Source organism: Podarcis tiliguerta, assembly GCF_965153285.1.
Source record: "Podarcis tiliguerta genome assembly, chromosome: 10".
Classification (NCBI taxonomy): domain Eukaryota; kingdom Metazoa; phylum Chordata; class Lepidosauria; order Squamata; family Lacertidae; genus Podarcis; species Podarcis tiliguerta.
Window position 1 is genome coordinate 29,671,164 of NC_139543.1, and position 21,584 is coordinate 29,692,747.

The 21,584-nt window shown below is 42.2% G+C and overlaps 1 protein-coding gene across 2 annotated transcripts in view; it reads left to right on the plus strand.

Moving 5' to 3' along the window:
- Positions 1-21,584, plus strand: part of HMGA2 (high mobility group AT-hook 2) — a 129,078-nt gene that overhangs the window by 48,617 nt on the left and 58,877 nt on the right. Inside the window, exon 4 of one of the 2 annotated variants that reach the window (XM_083400153.1) lies at positions 16,035-16,179. The exons of the other annotated variant lie outside the window; for it this stretch is intronic. Within the exon in view, the coding sequence (XP_083256279.1) occupies positions 16,035-16,179 (145 nt within the window). The remainder of the gene's footprint in view (positions 1-16,034; positions 16,180-21,584) is intronic. 2 annotated transcript variants of the gene reach the window in all.

A 21,584-nucleotide genomic window follows, 5' to 3' on the forward strand; every position in this document is an offset into this window, starting at 1 on the left:
GTTTTTCAATAACTGGTTCCACATACTTCGAAATGCACACGCAGTTGGAGCGCCTACTTAGAAAGAAAAGCATAGTGATCTCAGCAACCTTCACTTTCATAAATGATCTGGTTTGACCAAGTCACTTCTGTTTACACAGTTCCCTTCCCTCTAGCTGGATGCCCTTTTCCCATGTGTTCATCATGCTGCGTGTGTGAACCAGTTTGGGCAGAGCACACAGGAAGTCCCTGAGTACTCCCCTTTGGCAGGAAATTGCATCCAAGAAGCAAAGACTTGCAGCCAGTTGTCAGGTTTATCCTTGCTTTGCCGCTTTGCTGTGCCACTGACCCAAGAGATTGGGCTGCGCTGTATTCCGGTGCAATTAAATCTATCTGCTCCAACCAGACGGAAATAAGCATGGAAAAGTGGTGCGTGTTGACGTGTGCCAAGAGCAACCTTCGCCAGTGAGCAAAAGAAGGGCAAGGAAGAGATTGTGTGTGCGCCTGGCCTTTTAGCTGCTTGTATTAGAATCATGCACTGCTATTTCTGCTGTTCCTGCCAACTGGCTTGCGGCCACTTTCCCTGTTAATGCTCAAGCAGCCAGGAGCTACCATGAGAGAGGAAGCCCCTACGCAGTTGCTGCTAGCTGCTCTGCCCGTGTCTGCAATGGAATTTGTAGTAGATCCAGCAACAAAAACAAAGCAACCCCATTGAATCAGCTGAGTTTTATATCTATATATAAAAGAGCAGCAACAACCAAAAACAAATGGAACCGACGTGTACAGTCTAGCCAAAGGTAAACCTCATAAGTCCCATTTATTTTATTAGGAGAGAGTTAAGAGCAAGGTGAATTGATTTAAATCAAGGCGATTTAAATAGTGATTTAAGCTATGGGGTGGAACTGGTTTAAATCAAGCTTTTGTAATTCATACATTTCTAGAACGAATGTGTCCACTAACCTGTGGCTCGCAATGCTTACAAACGTAGTGGATTTACAACTAAATGGATCCTTTATACTATATATAGGATCGTCGTCTGACACTCTTGTTCATTCAGCCAGCATGCCTTTTGTGCTAAAGAATTATATCTGTTTGCTGGGGGGGGGGGCAGGCGATTGTGAAATTAATGAATTTTGGTTTGGTATTCTCTACACGTATGCAGCAGCAGTATGCAAATAACTTAACAGGAAGGACTATGCCAGGATGAAGGGGGGGGGGGTGAATATTGAAAGTAGTTCCATGAGCTTGGCTAGTGTTTTCCTACCTCATTCTCCATTCCCCTTCCATCCCATGCAGCATGGCAAACTGCTTTCGAAACTGAAAGGAACTTCAGAAAGCGGTTTGTTTTGTTTTGTTTTAAAACATAGCATGGCATGGGACAGAGGGAGACTGTTCAAAGAAAAATAAGTCAAAAATTCAGCTGGACTACCTCAAGTCTCAACAGATCTTTGAATCCTTGCCCTAAGCCCAGAATATTTCCAGGAGGAAAGACTAATAGATACTGGATAGACTGGTGTTCTTCCTGCCATGTCGTGAATGGCAAAAGTTGTGAATGAACACTGATATGGTTGTAGCTCTGCTGGAGGTTTTGAGTATGTTGTCAGCAATATGCAGATGGCGCACATATTGCCTGTGTTCCCTCTACCTTGGGAAGTTGGGAGGATGTACAGTCGTACCTCAAGTTAAGTACTTAATTCGTTCCGGAGGTCCGTTCTTAACCTGAAACTGTTCTTAACCTGAAGCACCACTTTAGCTAATGGGGCCTCCTGCTGCTGCCGCACCGCCGGAGCACGATTTCTGTTCTCATCCTGAAGCGAAATTCTTAACCTGAAGCACTGTTTCTGGGTTAGGGGAGACTGTAACCTGAAGCGTATGTAACCTGAAGCATATGTAACCCGAGGTACCACTGTATTTGTTTCCTTCCTACTTTGTAGGGGTCTGTGTTTTGGTTTTCTCTCCTTATCTCTTAGAGTCTGAGTGTCCTACCTTAGATGGAAGGCCACCTGCCAGGGATACTGTCATTAGTAGCCTGCATGGTGAATTCTGCATTAAGCAAGGGATTGGTTCTTCCAGTTCTAAAATTCTATGATTCTGCAAGTTATGCCTTAAGAGAATTCAAAGCTTGATTCAAAGTATTTGTAGACCTTGAGTTGCATCCAACTAAGTCATATTCAGGGACGCAAGTGGTGCTGTGGTCTAAACCACTGAGCCTCTTGGGCTTGCCGATCAGAAGGTCGGTGGTTCAAATCCCCGCAACGGGGTGAGCTCCCGTTGCTCGGTCCCAGCTCCTGCCAACCTAGCAGTTTGAAAGCACACCAAAAAGTGCAAGTAGATAAATAGGTACCGCTCTGGTGGGAAGGTAAACAGCATTTCTGTGCACTCCTCTGGGTTTGGTGTTCCGTTGTACCAGAAACGGCTTCGTCGTGCTGGCCGCATGACCCGCAAAAACTGTCTGCGGACAAACACCTGCTCCCTCGGCCTGTAAAGCAAGATGAGCGCTGCATCCTCAGAGTCGTTCGTGACTGGACTTAACTGTCAGAGGTCCTTTACCTTTTTTAAAAGTCATATTCAGTGTAGACTCAGTAAAAACCAAAAGATTTAACTTAGTCATGTCCAGTGTGACTTGGTTGGATGCATCATGTTGTGTTCAGATCTCATTTGAAATCATGTTACTTTTTTTAGTGACAATATCATTGAAATTCAAAACAATAAAAGGTTCACTTTTTTAAAAAAGAAAGTAAATGCCATTTAAATAAGTACAGTTCCATAAAATAAAAACCAGTTGATTTTTACTCACCAAGGTTAAGAACATGCAAAAAAACCCAAAACCACCTTTTGCTATTGAGTCTTAAGTATGCTTCACTTTGGCGGAATTGCGACCTTCATATTTTTAAAATCTACAAACGCTCATCATAGCACAGCAGTACTTTGGTTCTCTCTTCTGCTGAACATTTATATACCAGCCAGAAAATGATCTTGAATTAATTAAATATTTTTTAAAAATATATATTTTTTTAAAGGAAAAGCATGCATACATTTCTGTAGACTTGAATAGTTACTTTGTTAAACCGAAAGAGCTGGAGCGAGAGGAGAGGAGAGCCCTGATTATGAACTTCAATACCATCTTTTTGTTAAGTTTAGAAAAAAGCCATGAACTCAGACTGATTCCACTGTTTTATTAAGACAGGTGAAAAGGACAAGGCTGGTTGTCGTTTCTGCTTTACAATGGGAAATTCCTGAATTCTGCTTATATAAGAAGTATGTGACAGTACAATGGCTCACCTTTCATAGACATGCTGCTCAAGCATTTCTATACTGTATACCTTTTGGAGGAGTTGAATACTTGGGTGGGCAGATGATGCTACAGCAGAGAAGGCTGTGCTGTAGAATACACCACAAACAAGCAGCCACCAATTGACGTTGGCAGTTGCAAATCTGTTATTTAAGCTTTAATGGAGTTCAGAAAGGGTGCTTGCTGACACCTAGGCTGCATACCCACGTGGGGTTTTTGGCATTAGCTTAACTGAGTGTAAGGCTTACACTTCTGTCCCATTTTCTAACATTCCTTTCACACTGCACATGCCTGGACAATCACACCTTGACCACTATGCTGGCCATGTTGCGATAGATGTCATTCACACAGCAACCACGAGCAATGAATGTCAATAGGCTCATCGTCTTATTTAATAGATCTAATACTTCATCTCACCTACATGCCATCCCTCTCCCTCAACATTCCATGGGGTTTTTTTTGGTTTACCTTTTTGGCATGTAAACGCGTTGTAAATGGGTTTCCCCAGAACCAGGTAACACAGAAATGAGTGCTGACATTGCACTATATTCCAATGCATACCATTAGTTTTCTAGAAGTGGCTTTCCCTTTTCTATTCATAGAATCATAAAGTTGGAAGGGACCCTGAGGGTCTTCTTGTCCAAACCCTTGCAACATAGTACAGTGTTACGTCGGGTTAAGCACTTAATTTGTTCCGGAGGTCCGTTCTTAACCTGAAACTGTTCTTAACCTGAGGTACCACTTTAGCTACTGGGGCCTCCTGCTGCTGCTGTGCCGCCGGAACATGATTTCTGTTCTCATCCTGAAGCAAAGTTCTTAACCTGAAGCACTATTTCTGGGTTTGCGGAGTCTGTAACCTGAAGCATATGTAACCTGAAGCGTATGTAACCTGAGGTACCACTGTAATCACAACTAAAGTATCTCTGACAGATTGCCATCCAACCTCTGCTTAGAAACCTCCAGTGAAGGAGAGTTTGCCATCTTCCAAGGGACTCCATTCCACTGCCAAACAGGTCTTGCTGTCAGAAAGTTCTTCCTGATGTTTAGTCAGAATCTCCTTTCTTATAACTTGAATCCATTGGTTCAGGTCCTACCCTCTGGAGGAGAAAACAGGCTTGCCCCATCTTCCAAGTGATAGCCCTTTAGATATTTGAAGATGGCTATTGTATCTCCCCTCAGTCTCCCTATTCTCCAGGCTAAACATACCCCACTTTCTCAACCATTCCTCATAAGGTTTGGTTTCCATACCCTTCATTATCTTGGTTAGGGGTCAGCAACCTTTTTCAACCGTGGGCCGGTCCACCGTCCCTCAGACCATGTGGTGGGCTGGACTATATTTTGAAAAAAATATATGAACAAATTCCTATGCCCCACAAATAACCCAGACATGCATTTTAAATAAAAGCACACATTCTACTCATGTAAAAATACGCTGATTCCCACACCGTCCGCGGGCTGGATTTAGAAGTTGATTGGGCCAGATCTGGCCCCCGGGCCTTAGGTTGCCTACCCCTGATCTTGGTTGTCCTCCTCTGCACACATTCTAGCTTATCAGTATCCTTAAAGTTTGCCCAGAACTTGATACAGGACTCCAGGTTTGGTCTAACCAAGGAAGAATAGTAAAAGTATGTGCACAGGTACAGAACTGTGTTGGGTTTGGAATTAGTAGCTTGTTGACTGCTAAAATTCTAGCTACCCATAGTGTTTGTCAAGTAGACTTACTGGCCGCTTCTGCTTCATCTTTTCAGAGAGTAGCACTGTAGCACAACTGAGCTACTTTGAGTTTTACTTGCCATTCACTTATTATGATAAGATCCCAGTATTAATGTAAAGTGTGAAGAATTTGGAACGACTACTACAAAATCACATTTGGCTGCTTCCTATAACAAACTTAAAATGGTTGTTCTGTAAGAGACCCTGAAGTTGCAAATAGGTAATAATTGGGCATCATATTGAATGGGTTATACAAGCTTCAAATATTTGGGGATTTTCTTTCAGGAGCACTTAGCTGCCCTTAAGGGAACAAAATCCAAAACTTCACGGGCCATTTTGAGTCCGTTGGGTAATGGTGGGAATTTGGGTTCATCGGAAATTAAAATCCTTTGTCATGAAGCCTGTGGCCCAAAGAATCTGTGGCAGGGATTTGTGAAGCATGGGGTGGGGGAAGAGATTATTTGGAAGTCATCCAAAATTCAGCTTCTTAGAGCTCTCTTGAACCTCCTTTGAGAAACTCCAGCTGCTATGCTCAGTGCTGTAGTAGCACCTCCCCCATTCCCTTCCATTATGGCACAGATATATAAGGTTGTGTTCATATACAGTGGTGCCCCGCAAGACGAATGCCTCGCAAGACGGAAAACCCACAAGACGAAAGGGTTTTCTGTCTGCAGAGGCGCTTCGCAAGACGAATTTCCCTATGGGCTTGCTTCGCAAGACGAAAATTGACGAAAAATTTTGAGGGTTTTTTTGGCTCCAAAACCCCTTTTTCTGAATCGCTAAGCTGCTAAAAGCATTTTAGCAGCAAAACCGCTAATCCCTTAAGCCTTAAAAAGCCATTTTTAGCCCTTAAAGTGCCAATAGCGCTAATAGCACTAATCCGTCAATGGGCTTGCTTCGCAAGACGAAAAAACCGCAAGACGAAAAGACTCGCAGAACGGATTCTTTTCGTCTTGCGAGGCACCACTGTATTTGGATAAAGCTTTGTCAGATGTCACAAAATAGGTTTCCTATAAAAATGTTTGCTTGATCAAACAGGGTCTGACAAGTGGAATATGAAGTGCAAAAATCTGTTACCTGTTTTTATGATTTATCCATAGATAGTTCAGCAAATCTAGAAACTTACCTGTTGAGGAAGATAATAGACAAAATTTATTCCTTGCACTCTATAACTGGTTGCAGATTATTCAGAATTCCTGCTGAACTGTAAGGTATTCATTTATTAAGAACGATCATATTCAATAAAAGTATTTGCAAGAGTTAACATTCTATTTGTGCTAAAAAGCTTTTACGTGACTGAGATTTCAAATCACGCCTTCAACTTACTTAAATGGAAAATAACTGTTAATTCTGGCTGATCAATGCTTTTGTATTTATGGCCAGAGTAAAATTTAATATATTGTATGTTGTACTTTTTCTTAGTCTCTTTATAATGCTACCAGAGCCAGATTTTAAAAGCTATCCTTGGAAACTACTCTAATTGAGATAGAATTTAAGGGTTTCTGAAGCTAAATGGGGTTTGAGAAACTCAGTGTCCTAACATGGGGCCCAAACAGCAGGCTTTAATCCTTTGAAATTATTTTTGAGATGGGTATGAGTACTTGCAACTAAATTTGACCAGCAGTCTATAATAAAGAATGTTATTATTCATATATGGGACATCTTTATAATTATATATAAAGCTCAAATATCAGGTCAAGAGGCCTGAAGGGACCCACAGGATTAACTATTTTGACCCCTTCTAAGACAATATAACTATATATTAAAGTATCCATTACTTTCTACTTGATTGTTCTTTCTTCTTTTGATCAGTTTAAAGAACCACACATCTTGAAACAGCCCGAAACTATTAGAGTAATAATTTCCTCGGCCACTCCACCCTGCCCAATTTCTCTCTCTCCAAGTTAATGATGTTGTGTTTTCTATCACTGAAGTTCAGTGGAACTTAAAGATGGGTTCATCATGGTGATATTCTTCAAGAGTCCCAGAGATTTTCACAGACAATAACTTGTATGAGCCAATAACTATGGAGGCAACTGATGCTTCTCAGCTGTGATTTTCACAACTATGGTGACTCATCTGTCAGCTGTCACAACCAGATAAATCACCCCTTAGTATCCATAGCTTCATTCCTGGAGAACACCGTTTACAGAGACATTATCTCCATAAACATGTGTGCAATTGCACTCTAGCATGCTAAATTATTATTTTACATGCACAAATGAAAATAGCAACAATGTTTTGCACTTTCAGAAGGGACCATCTGTGTGCAGAAATCCTTTGCATGTGCACATAACACTGGTTGGATTAAAGTGATTATTTTTTTTTTTTTAGAATCATGGCATAAATGGGCATGTTTAGAACTTATGCTTATGGCTTGCCTCAATATACATCTGGATCTTAAAAAACAATTCACTCAACTTGTAAATCCCCTTTCCTAATCCAGCAGTTTTCTTTCTAATGCTCATTTCCTTGCAAACAGACAGATGGTTTTGTAGAATTATTTTCTAAAGGCCATGCTTTTATTTACATAGAAATAAAAGTAATTTGTCCAAATTTCTGGTTTGATCAGACATTTCAGATATGCCTCTGTATTTTTGCCATACCTATCTCCTCAGCATTTGAGACTATTAGGCGGTTACAAAACATAGGCATCCTCTTTCTCTCTTCCTGGAATGCAACCATGACCGGAAAAGGTTAGTAAGCATATTAAATTTCCATATTCCTAGCTTTTCAAAAGGACTGTGGAAGGTAATTTGCAGGAAGCAGCCAAATCTTTTTGTCAGCCTGCAAAGTGAGCTGGATAACCATTCACAGCAATTTCTCGACTTCCTTAACTTTAGAATAAGTTGTGCATTGATCTTAACATTCCTCCTAGAGCTGATTTATTGTTCACCAAGTGTGGATATGGTGAATTAAAAATAGTTTTACAGTTGTCTCCATCTTTCTTCCTGTTCTGTTAGTAGCAGTGTGCTCTCCAAACTGACTTACATACGCTTGTTTACACTGCCATAACAAACACCATGTTCTCATATTTCTTTTGCCATAGATTGAGATCCCTTTATTATTACTGAGGAACGTTAATTGTGGTGCTTTTGTTTTTTTAAAAAACAGCAACACTGAGAAATATGAGCTCTATTTACAGATCATGCTTTGTAGGGCAAAAGTTATAGTCTCTTTGTCCAATTACACCCTTCCTTACATTGTGCCCTACCTTGTGCACACACTCCTTACCATAGCTGTCAACCGTCCCTTATTTGGCGGGAAAGTCCCTTATCCCAGTGCTGTGCCACGCTGCTGTCCCTTATTTATGATGTCTTTAAATTTCCCGGGTTTCAAAGGAAGCAGCTCCTCTCCCTCCCTCCCTGCCGGCCAGGGAGGAGGGAGGCTCCAACTGTGTTGCTTGACTGCGTTGCTCACCCAATAAGGAGTCTACTCCACGGGGGGGGGGGGTTGGAGCTTGCATGCCTTGTGCCGATCAAATCGGCCACGTTGCCTGAGGACTCGCCTTTGCTCAGCGCTTCACAGCGGAGAGGTGACGGTGTTTTTCCTTGCTGCATCCCCTTTGCCGGGTTGCTGCGCTGTGGGAACCACCGCTTGAGGCTTCATTTGGCTGCTGGCTGGGCTTTCTGCCTTTGGCTTGGAGGGGCTCAGAAGTTTAACACACCTGTGCTTGGAAAATCCCTTATTTTGGCTGCTGATCCCTTATTTTCGAGGCTGCTGGCCCCTTATTTTCAAATCTGTAAGTTGACAGCTATGCTCCTTACACACCTGAATATTTCCCTCTTCTGTAAACCATCTCCACCCTTCCTCCTCAAAGCTTGGAATTGTATTCCAGAGAGCAGCATAGAGATGCCACCTCTTTTATTGCTATTGCTGTTGGCATCTGTCTGTCTTGAGAGACAATGGAGTGCACCTGGGTTAGCGGATTCTGTAACCTGAAGCGTATGTAACCTGAGGTACGACAGTACAAAGACATTTCCCACCCAGAGCTGGGCTGCTAAGAGATGTGCTCTCCTGAGTCCCACACAAGAGAGACCCTCGAGGGCTGCAATTCAGCTGCCAGGCCAGAGGTTCACCTCTCTACCTCAGCTCTTCAGGGATGGCTATGGAGCCCTCCATTTCTTTTCTTTCCCTCTGAACTTTGCCCCATTTTTTTCCCCACCTCGCGCTTTCTCGCCCTGTTCCGAAAACCTCTGTTTTCATACGCCACCTACTTAGTCAGCCCCGTGATTAACATTTTTATAACAAACTGCCTACTTATTTCCTCATTGAGGATTAAGGGCGGCAGAGGTGCGGCGGGAAGGGGGGAAACCCCTTTTCCCTCCCACCGACACATGTGTGCTTCATGGTCTTAGCCAAGGGACGTTACGGTTGGCAGAGACCCGAGAGAAACTTGCATTTTGGTAGCTGCTGAAACGAATATTTGGCAGCGTGGGGAGCCACATGACTGTGATTCATACTGTACTCTTGAAATATGGCAAGAGGCCTAGGGAAGGATTTAGTGCCAACACTGAGAGAGCAGGGACACACTCAAATATCACATTCTTTTTATAGTACAGGCATGCCTCACAGGAAAAATATTGAACTTGGCCTGCCAGCTGAAAGAGAGCAGGCCCAATTGTGATTTTACGTTTTGAGTCACTCAGTTAATCAGTGCGTGGTAGAACATAGGAAGCCTTCTGTTAGTCCTACTTGGGGGGGGGGGGTGGCTGTTAATTAATTAATAGTGACACTGAGCAGTTTATTAATTTGCTCCAAACCACTTTCATTCATAGATCCAAGGCTCTTAATGCGCTGCAAGCTAAAACAGCAGGGATCTTCCAGAATATTTGGCTATATTTCTCTTTCAATTTGTAGTTTCTGTCATTTCCTTTACCACTTCAACTACATAAGTGTTTTGTAAAAGTTCTATTGGTTCCATTGCTGCATTCTTATTTTTGTGTGCTGTTTGCTCAGGTATGCAAAATTTATACCCAACTTTGGATCATATACCTCAAATGTACTTATATAAGAGGATATTAGCTTGCTTGAAAGGTACCAGATTGAAGAACTGTGGTAGAATTTTTTAAACTATCATAATCTGAAGCCAGATATATGTAGCTGACTGAAAAATATGCCACGAAAACATGATTTCACGCTATCTAAATGTCAAGATGTACATTGACAGCAGCACGCAGAGTTCCTTTTTTGCGTATGCAAGGTCTCGGTTTGACCTCCAAAAGGATCTCAGGTAGCAGGTGGAAAACATCCTGTAGCGGAGAGCTCCTGTCAATCAGAGTTTACAATACTGGGCTAACTGGCCCTGTATAAGACATTTTCATACTGCTCTGGTAGCAGTGATGATGGGGAAATGTGTGTTTGCTTGCTTGCTTGCTTGTTTGTTTGTTTGTTAATAATCCAATGCCAGTTGTCTAATCACTGGTCTTCAGTAATGTTCGTTTCACTTGGTGCTTGTTCACCAGTTTGGTATATAGCATGATTGTTTTCCATTTGTCACACCCCCTTCAACAGTTGCAAATGTGTATAGGCATTAAACGGACAGGGGTTCATCAGTGTTGAAGAAGCCAAAATAAATATATGTTGGCCAAATTTTAGACTCATTTTCTAGGTAAAGCAGACAAAAGTTATGTCAATCACTTGATACGCTCCACTGCTAGGTGTAGTCATCATGTGTCTGTAGCCTGTACACACAAGGAGAAAGAGTCTCATTCAAAAATTAAAATGCAGTTTAAAAAAATACAAGACACAGATTCCAGCATGCTGGTTAGAAACACATCATAAGAGTAAAAACAGAACTAAAAGGCAAATGAAATGTTATTCTCCTGGTGCTGGGCGCGGGGGGGGGGGGTAAGAACAGTTCATTCTGACAAAGGCATTCCAAAGTCAGGGTGCCTCAACTGAGAAGGCCCTGCATGTTCAGGGGGTGGAAAGTGATAGCTTGAAATATATTTGGCACATCTTCTTTCCTTGCTGTTGAGGATAGCAATAAACTAGGAAGGGTGGTGCTAGGATACCTCCTCTGGCAGGGCACTCCAAATGCAGAGCAGTTCTTGCTAACTTAATACCATATTCAAAAGTGTGGAAAGGAGATACGCAGAATATATTTCAGTCTATGAGCCCTTTCCTGAACCGCACAGTCCTTTGTCCTTTGTAGCAGTAGTACAAAACGATCACTCTTCCTGTTTCACTTCCTTTAAGGAGGTATCGGTTTGGTGCACTGTTATAAAAGGGTCACGTTCTCTTAATAATGGCCAGCTTCCTTAGCCCTGAACATTATCAGCAGCACTGTTGGTTCAAAGGCTTATTCCTTCTCAAGTGCCATCAATCTGCATCAGCATCAGAAATTGTCGGGTCTGTAGCATATGGAAGTTCCTCTTCCTCCAAGAATATGTCTATGACAGATTTATATTGATGACTGTGCTACCTACGCTGCAGTTACAGACTTCCATTATATTCAGGCTCTGCTAACTCAGTCCCCATTTCCTGTTTAAGGTGAGACAAGGTCCTGCCTGAACAAGGGTGAAATTACAGCTGAACTTTCTAATTGCTGTTAGCACAGGAGAACCTTTGAGAAATATTGCAGGACCCTTTTTGTGTGTTCAAGGCTACCTCTGCAATCTCTTCCCCAGTATGCATGAGGCTGCGGCAGCTTCACGTTCACTTATGTCTGACCCAGAAGTTCTGGAGTATGTCTGAACTCCCATCCGATTGGAGCTCCACAGTCTCAGGTGCTGCACTGAAAAACATCATGTATGAACCCAGCAAAGCTTTAGATTGAGCTGTTTATGATTAACAATCAATAGTGTAGTGGCAAATTCAGAAATCCATCTCTTTATGATAGCCCTGGTCATGCCCCCTCTAAGATTATAGCATGATCTTATAATTATACAAGAGTACTAAAAGATGCGGGTGGCGCTGTGGTCTAAACCACTGAGCCTCTTAGGCTTGCCGATCAGAAGGTCGGTGGTTCAAATCCCCACAATGGGGTGAGCTACCATTGCTTGGTCCCAGCTCCTGCCAACCTAGCAATTCAAAAGCACGCCAAAAAGTGCAAGTAGATGAATAGGTACCGCTTCTGGCGGGAAGGTAAACCGCATTTTCATGCGCCACTCTTGTTTCAGTGTTCCGTTGCGCCAGATGCTGGCCACATGACCTGGAAAAACTGTCTACGGACAAACGCCGGCTCCCTCAGCCTGTAAAGCGAGCTGAGCACTGCAACCCCAGTTGTCTGCGACTGGACTTAACTGTCAGGGGTCCTTTACCATTACCTTACTAATAATTAGGGATGCATTGCAATAATCAGTACAGATCTCCATGTGTTGCTTTTCAGCTAGAGCTACTATTTTCTGTGTATGTGCACAAAGAATTTGGAGTGTTCCAATATTTTCTGCTGGAGTGACTTAAGTTGCTTTTTCCTTTAAGTTCCATTGTACATAATAGAGTTGGCACACCATTCTTGAAACTGAAGCACCTTGTGTTTTCACTGTTCCTAAATGTTGAGGATTGATGTACACAGAACCACTCCTCCCTGATGTTATTCCCTCACAGCTTCTCCAGAGTGACCCTAGGAGTCAACTCTCAGTGGCTGACTTACCTGCTTTCACTTTCATTGGCTCCAAGCAACACACACGATGAAAAGACTTATTCTCAGTGGCTAAAAAGCTCCTTTTCATGCTTATTGGGCAGATCCAGGGCATTGGAGGCAGGGATCTCGTTGGGATCCTGCTGTACAAGTAGTAACAGGTCTTCAACCCCCTGTGATCCCAGCCACTACACCTCAGTTTACAACATAAATCCCCAATCCCTGTGCCAGAGCACATTAGTGTGCTGAGAGAAAAAAAGAAAGGAAGAAAATAATCTTGTAGTGGTACCTAGGATCACAAAGAACCCATACCTCGAAGAGAATTCTGTCACATCTGTACATTGATTGGACTTTGGAAATTACTTTGTACCAGGCTGAATTGCTTGCCGACAAACCCATTATATACAGAACCACCTTCATGCAAGGCATGCGGTCTCGCTACAGAGCTGTGGGCTCTCATGCAAGTTCCTTCTCATCCAGAGATGGGTTTTGCTCAAACGGTAGCTTTCTTCTCCCGATCGTCCAATACAAATAGCAGATACAGAGGGATCTGTCTGCATCAGAACTACAAGCGAGGCCAGCTGTAAAAGCCCTTTTAGCACCCAGGGTTCCACAATTTCCTTTTAAAAAGCCATTCTCGAAATTGCTGGTTGTGAATGGCAATGTTGTGTGTTGTTTGGAGTTCAGCCAGCTACTGCAATGAGTGCCGCTATCTCCAAATCCCTTAGCGAATTAGAAAATAGATGGCTGGTGTTGGGTGCTTAGCAAGTAATTCCAACAAATTTGCTCCGAGTTTGTCTTCTGGCATACTGTCATTACATAGGCTCGGAAGATCCATTAGCCATGAATCTTCTCTCTGATAGAACTTTAGATCTTTCTGGATTCATATGCTGGAATGATCATGGCGGTATTTGAGGAGCCCATCGGGAGAGGGCTCTGTAATTAACTCATAGAAATCTTTGAGCAGAACCAAATGTAGAAAAATGGCCTCCAGCTTTCTACTGTCTTCCTTTATAAGCCTGATTCTTGCCACTATAATCAAGCTAACAATCATGTTGATTTGTTATAATAATTCCTTTAAATGCAGGCCGCAAAGCATATTATTTTTCAACTCTGGTTGTCTCACTTTAAAAAATGAACAACCCTTAAATGTGAGCCATCTGCCGCACTTATCAAATAAAATGTGATAAACCAAGCATGTTCGAGTGCATGCATTTTGCCGGGTTTGCATTTTTTCGACGACCTATTCTCAGAGTTGATACTTATCTTTTAGACTGTCATACAATTTATGCAGCTGATGGCAATTAAAGAAACTGATTTGTGGCCATTTACATTCCTTTCAGAGGGTTCCAGTTAACATGTTGTTTTCTCAATATATCATTCCTTTACACAATTTAACACTTTAGGCTGTACTTTCGCACAGTGATGCACATGTACATGCTATTTCACATGGATTTCTGTGTAACTTCCGATTTGCGTAATTTATGTAGGCTCATGGCTTTAACTGTGTGTGGCACCGATGCCTTCTGCTGCTGTTTACTTTCATTAAGAGTACAAATGGATGACACCCAAAATGTTGGATGTATTACAATTTCACCTTTCCCATACCATGTTGAGCTGTGATGTTCTGCGCCAGTATAGCCTCCAGGAAGTCATTGCAGTACATTGCAGCAGTCAGTCAGGATTAACCCATTGTATCTTAAGTATTCTTTTGATTATGGCTTTGCTACAACAAGTGAAATGTTAATATACACAGCAATGGTGACTTATTCGCATCCTAGTAATAACTATATTTTATTTTAGATACATACTCCAGCATGCAGACAGCTGCGTACATAGGTGGTAGTGGGGCAATTAGGGTTTTTAATCCTTGTAAAATAACAGTGAGAGGACCAAAAGCAGCTGCTATCCTCAAGCTGCCAATGTTTCCCTGGATTAGCACCCATGCCCAAGCCACTAGTGTGTCTTAGAAAGGAAGAGGTTGAGTTGCACCCATTAGGCTGGGAGAAGGAAATTGCTGTGCTTCTGCCCACCTCCTTTTGCTCTGTGGTGCTCCTTTTCCATGGTCCATTTTCCATGGAGCTAGCAGATACAAAGGACTCTCAACCGTAGGTGTCAAGTGGCCTCTACAGTTCAGGATCTTCCATGACCGGGCATTCTTGTAGTAACCACCATACCTGTTTTGTAGGGTCCATATCAGAAGAACTTGCTGTTGATGAAAACTTAGTATGTCCCAGGATTTCATATAGTCATTGAAACAATGGCGATGGCAACTTCTAGGTCCTCCTGGAATCTAGCTTATGAAAATAGCTGTGGCATGGGGCTGCCTATCCCTGGGATCTCCTGGGGCTGAGGTAATTTGCGGCAATAGCCCCTGCAGTTACTTAGAGCTGGGTGGAAGGGAGATGATGTGGGAGAAGGGAAGAGCAGTCTTCACCTTCCCTCTCTCTCGTTTCCTTCATCCACTGTATTGCTTCACATGAGTCTTTGTTTTATTGTATTCCACCCGTTGGTATTGTACACTTAGGACTAATTCACATATTTTTAATATCTGTATGAAGACTCTATGGATTTCCTTTTTCCTCAAGAGCTTATGCACTCATTTTAGGAATAATAAAATGTCTTCCTTATGCAAATACCTACAGTGAAAAAATGTCACTTCCAACCTCTTCTTTGTGGCTCTGGAACAACCCTGCAAATGTTCTTGGACTACAGCTCCCATCATCCCTTGCCACTGGCCATGCTGGCTGGGGTTCATGGGAGTTGTGCACCAAAGTATCTGGATGGCACCTAGTTGGGGAAGCTTGCTCTGGAACTGGGCCCTGAACTGAAATATCATGCCTTCCTACATCTCCCAGAAAAACATGGGTTAGGGTGGTGTCACTTGGTTCAGCATATAGTGAAATGGGAGGGTGAGGGTTGAATTTAAGTCTTGAAGCATGGCTTAGACCAGTGTTTCCAAAACTTGGGTCTCCAACTATAACTCCCATCATCCCTAGCTAGCAAGACCAGTGGTCAGGGATGATGGGAATTGTAGTCTGAAAAAAAACAAAAACACCTGGAGACCCAAGTTTGGGAAACACTGGCCTAGACCGTTTGGGCACTTCTTTGCAACATGTGCTAGCTCCAGTTATTATATGATAAAATATATGACGGCCTGACAACGATAGTGGCAAAATGAATATGGATTTCAGCAGGGACACATACGGTTTTGTGAGGGGTTTTTTGTTGAGTCTGGGATGGGCATGCTGATTCACAGCAATTGTGCTGATCTCTACATTAACGTTTTGTAGACGAAATGCCAGACCGGGGGGGGGGGGGGAATCGTAGGGTCAGAATAAGAGGTACATTCTTCCAGCATGTTTGTCTTCCTTTTTAGAGTAGTACTTCTAGAGCACTTTAGTGTAGCTTTAAGGTGCCGAGTCCCGGTGTTGCCATCATACCCGCTTTCTTATCTCTTACATAGGAAGCTGCCTTATACCGAGTCAAGACCACTGGTCCATCTAGCTCAGTATTGTCTACAGTCACTGACGGGCAGCGTCTTTGCCGGGTTTCAGACAGGGGTGTTTCCCAGCCCTACCTGGAGATGCCGGGGACCTTTTGCATGCAAAGTATGTGCTCTATTCCTGAGCTTCATCTCTTTGTATATTTTCCGTATATTTGATGCAAACTTTTGCTTTGTAATATTTCTGAGCCTTTCTTTTTGCCAAGTGGAGACAAGCTAGAAACGAGAGCGAGCGAGTCATTCGCAAGCAGGCCACTTACATGCTAATGGGGGCTCTGTATTCCGTCACTGCCATCACACTGCTTTATAGATGCAAGCCCACCAGGAGCAGTAAAGCAGCATTTAAAGCAAACAGTAAAATGAACAACATTTGCAGAGCAATAAAAGGCAGCACCTTTGCAACTTCATTATTTTGAAAAATGTGAGAGCGTCAGTCACCAAGCACTGCAAATAAATAGCGTTTTATTGGGTTTCAAGTGAGCGCACATGCCAAATCAGACTTCCCCCTACGCTGCTGTTGTTTTGCTCTTTCCTCATCCTAGTGAACAGTCTGGAGAGAGAGAGAGAGAGAAAGGAAAAAAGCCAACATAAAATAAAAGTCTATAACTGGTTTTATGAGGAAACATATTGCAGTTAAGGACACATTGCAAAGAAAAGCCCTTAAGATCAGTGAAACTATAAGAAGTGGCGAGGGGGGGAAGGAAGTCACAATTATTGAATGTGTTGGGGTACAGATAGCATGGACTTCAGGACCAGATAAGATATTTGAATTAATGCATGCAATCTGCAACTAATTATTCACACCAAGTAAATGGTAGCAAATGGTTTTGAGTAAGCAAGATAAGTACCATAGGACCAAATTCTTACACTGGAAACTGAAATCTGCAGAGTGGTTTACAACACCGGAATTTGCCCTTTTAGTAGACTGAATATTTATTTGCATTAATTAATTAATTTATTCATTTATTACATTTGTATATCACCCTATACATGTAGATCTCAGGGCGGTTCACAACATAATATTGCCTGCAAATATTTTGTCTGCTCATCATCAGCATGGCCTAGAGAAGTTGATGCTATGTACAAATCAAGCACGAGAAATTCATGTTGTTGCAGCTTAACGAAGGACTGATTGAAACACGCAGATTTCAAAGCAGTAACCTCACGCAGCTGTACTATTTCAGAACACACACAAGATTGCTTGTTTGAAAGCGTCCCCATGTCAAAATTTTAAGTCTCATGTAGCAAGCTTAGGGCCAATTTATGTAATCGGCAGAAGCAATCAGTAACACTTTTTTTGGGCGGGGGGAGAGACTGTGTACCATTTCAGGTTGAAAGTGGGTGTTGTACTTTTAAATGCTCCTTCCTCCCACCAAAACACCTTTGTGTATATGAAACGAGCATGTGAAAAGGAGATGACAAGTTTGCATGGTGGGAACATTGCGTTCTCACCTGCAGCCTGTAGTACACTAGGGGGGAACTCCAGGAACATCATAAGCTGTTTTATAGCAAGCTGGTCCACAGTTCAGCTAGCTCAGTATTGTCTGGTGACTGGCAGTGTCTTTCCAGCGTTACTTTTCCCTTAGCTACCCAGAGGCACCAGTGTCTGGGTGTTGTTGTTGTTATTGTTGTTTGGAATCAAGTGTTTTTCGAAACCCTCCTCATGTTACGTTTTAGAGTGGCATTGAACCATAACATGAAAATCAGGCCTCTGATTACAATGAAGTGTTATAGGAAGGGAGAAAAGCACCCATACAAATGCCTATTGTCTTTTGTCATCTGACTCTTGTCTGCTTCTGGCTTGTAGTTTCAATATATGCCCAGCTTATTCACGTTATTTAATTGATAGCAACAACAATCACAGCCCACAAGGTGCAGAATCAACCTGAGCGCAAATTTGCTGTGTTTTTTTTTACTTAACTGATCTGTGGATTGTGCTTTCTTTCTTATTCTGTGCATGCACTGTCAACACTTGTCCGCTTATGTTTATATGTGAAATGCTGATTATATGTTCTTACTGTGTTTTGCCTGTATGTGGAAGGTTCTTAATTGAGCAACACTTCTTTGCAAAAAAATGTTTTTGGTTAGGATGCTGGTGCATAGAGGAACAGGAATGCAAGAGTGACAGCTGTTGGAGGTAGGTCAGTGGCGTAGCGTGGGGGGTGCAGGGGGGGGCCGGCCGCACCGGGCGCAACATCTGGGGGTTAGGGTTAGGGGGCGCAAATTACTTGCCTTGCCCCGGGTGCTGACAACCCACGCTACGCTACTGAGGTAGGTCAGTCCACAGAGCCAGTTTGCAGAGTGATCTTCAGTTGGAGACACTGCTCTCTCCCCAAGTTGAGACATGAAACATGCAGACTGGAGAGCTACCATTTTGTTTCTCTCCCACCCCTTCCACCCAGGGCAAATTATTGTGGGCACTTGTCCCTGCCCTAGTTCTTACCCTGTCTGTTTCCCCCATGCCATGAGCTTTTGACAGCAACAACACTTAGGAGCTTGGAAGATGCAGGGGACTATATTTGTTGGGCAGCTTTATAGAGCCGTATCTTAAAAGTATTTAATGAAGATGAGATAGAAGAGTCAAGTGAACATGATCTATGTATTCTAAAATTTATATCCTGCCTTTCTAAACAAAAGCCAATCCAAGGCAGCTTACAATAATTTCAAAAAATATATATGGCAAAAGCAGTTTAAAATACAACACACCAACAGAGCAACAGCGAGAGCAGAAGACAAATTCTGCAAAGGTTGTTAGTGGGACTTGTTCAGTTTGAAATTCAATTAGGATGTTTGGTTTTGAATGTGATAATAGTGAATATTGTATTGGAGAAATATTGAGCCAAAATGTATTGCCTGCAGCATTCAGCATTACAATTATGAACAATTATGTATTGCATTCACGTAGGTTTTAGTTTTTTATTATTGTTAACATGAAATAAATTGAGGTGCTTTTGGGTAGCACCACTTCAACTTGTAATGCATTGAGACCAGATGTGCAAATGGAGCATGGTTCGCTTCTCTAGGATAAAAAGTTTTTCTGATGAGGTGAATAATAATCACAAGCTGTTGAACTTGGCTGTCATCATGGGCCAGCCAAGCCCTCGTTGCATGCACAGTGTGATGGAAAACTCCATTAATGGAAGTTTTTAATTTAACACGTTTATCAGGAATCCTAGTTCACTTCAGGATGGTGGTACCTTTTCATCAAATGGAGCAACAAAACATGGATATGAAAACCAGTTTACAAGTTGCATGTAGTTAAATACAACCTTAGAAATGCAGTTGGCGCTGTGGTCTAAACCACTGAGCCTCTTGGGCTTGCTGATCAGAAGGTCAGCGGTTCGAATCCCCGCGACAGGGTGAGCTCCCCTTGCTCGGTCCCAGCTCCTGCTTACCTAGCAGTTCAAAAGCACATCAAGTGCAAGTAGATATATAGGTACCACTCCGGCAGGAAGGTAAACGGCATTTCCGTGTGCTGCTCTGGTTCGCCAGAAGCGGCTTAGTCATGCTGACCACATGACCCGGAAGCTGTACGCCAGCTCCCTTGGCCAGTAAAGCGAGATGAGTGCCGCAACCCCAGAGTCGGCCACGACTGGACCTAACGGTCAGGGGTCCCTTTACTTTTTTAAAATACAACCTTAAGTCAAATATTTGACTACTCTTTGCATTTTCAAAAATCAGTATTATTAATACGTTGTTTAAAACATCTTTCCAATTATTTATTGGATGTAATGATTCAGTATATTTCTATGTCTAATTTTAAGAAGCATACTATATAGCTGTTTGTTTTTACTAAAAAGTGAAAAGCATAAACTGTTGAAAAATTGTGGAAAATACCCCCCCCCCCGCTAGTAATATCTATGGTGGGAATTCAGCTTCCACTGTGTGAATAATAATAATAATAATAATAATAATAATAATAATAATAAATTTTATTTATATCCCGCCCTCCCCAGCTGAAGCCGAGCTCAGGGCAGCTAACAACAATAAAGCAGTACAAAAGTACAGCACAAACAACACTCTAAAATCATTCATTATAAAATTAACTAACAGCAATTGTGCATGCCTCACTATGTGTATAACTGGGTCCCACATAATTATTTTTTTTCTGGGAAAAACCACCCATAGTAAAATATCACCTGGCTGGCTTAGAAAGTTGTAGCCCCATATTTTAATGCTGTTAGTTCCCCTGGTTTAGCTAGCCAAGAATTTTCTCAGGGCATACAGAAAAATAACACACAGTGGTCAGCCTGTGATCTGCGATTAAATGGCTGGACTAGTACATTATTTATTTGGTTAATTTAGACAAATAACAGGAAAAAGGGGAATAAGTTGTTACTGCAAAAGAAACATTCAAACGAAACTCTGGTAATTTGAGAGAGGCCCTTTTAAGCTGGTTCTAAACAAAGTCGGCACAGTTTTATGTAATAAGGAATGTTTTAACGAATGCTTTGAACAACATTTTCGTCAAATGTTCATTGCATCTAAGTTCTTATTTTTTGTGTGCGCACTTTTATTTGCTCCAGAATACTGCCGGGCTGCCAACAAAGGAAGGCCTGTGCTCCCAGGAATTTTCTAAATTCCTCTCTGGAGTAGGCATTTTTCTCAGCTACAAAGGCCCTTTGGCAAATTTCCTCTAATCATTGGATTTACCCTGGGCTCTGATAGGTGCCATTCATGGACTTGGTCTGCTGTTTGATGGGGCTGAAGCATTAATGGGATCTTTTCACCATAAATAAAACACAGTAACCTTAAGCGGAGGAATCAGAATTGCTGTTCCTGAGAAGAGTTCAACATTTCCTCGTTTCCCTGTTTCGTTTTTAAATCAATATATTTATTTTAAGTTCATCTGGCTGTATGCGTAGATCCTAGGACACTCACCCTACCTCGATAAACCAGTGGGCTGTTCAGCAGCTTGCGTTGCATCATTTTGGTGTGTAAGAAGATTCTAGAAGATAATATACGATAAATGTGCTGCCTACTGGGAGGTCTACATCTTCCCCCACTCCCCAGTTGATTTTATGCCACAGGGGAAGAAGATGCATAAGGAGTCTTGATTCAAAAGTTTACTTTTGCATGGAGGTAGATTCCGGATTGGAATTTTAAAAATAGCATTTCAATGGCAGTGAGTGTGTGTGTGTGTGTAAAAAGGTTATTAAGGAATGTCTCGCCTTTAATATCATAATATGAACTACAGTTTCCATCAGTCTTTACTATTTCCCTCCCTCTCCATTTCTCTCTGGATACAGTTTCTTTGTAACGTTTTGGGAGGGGAGAGACAGACTACATTTGCAGGTTTCCTCCCTAGAAGCTGGCAAACAAGTATTGCACTGTCCCAGCAAAGGATTTGTTGTGAAAAGTAATTTCTCAAAGGAGCAACAAATTCAGTCTTGCTCTGTAAACTTTAATCTCAGAAACCACAAAGATCAGACAGTGCTACTTTCCCCCCCATTAGCTTTTGTGGAGGAGAGAGAGGTTTTTGCAGGGCGGGGGTTATATTCAAATCTGTCT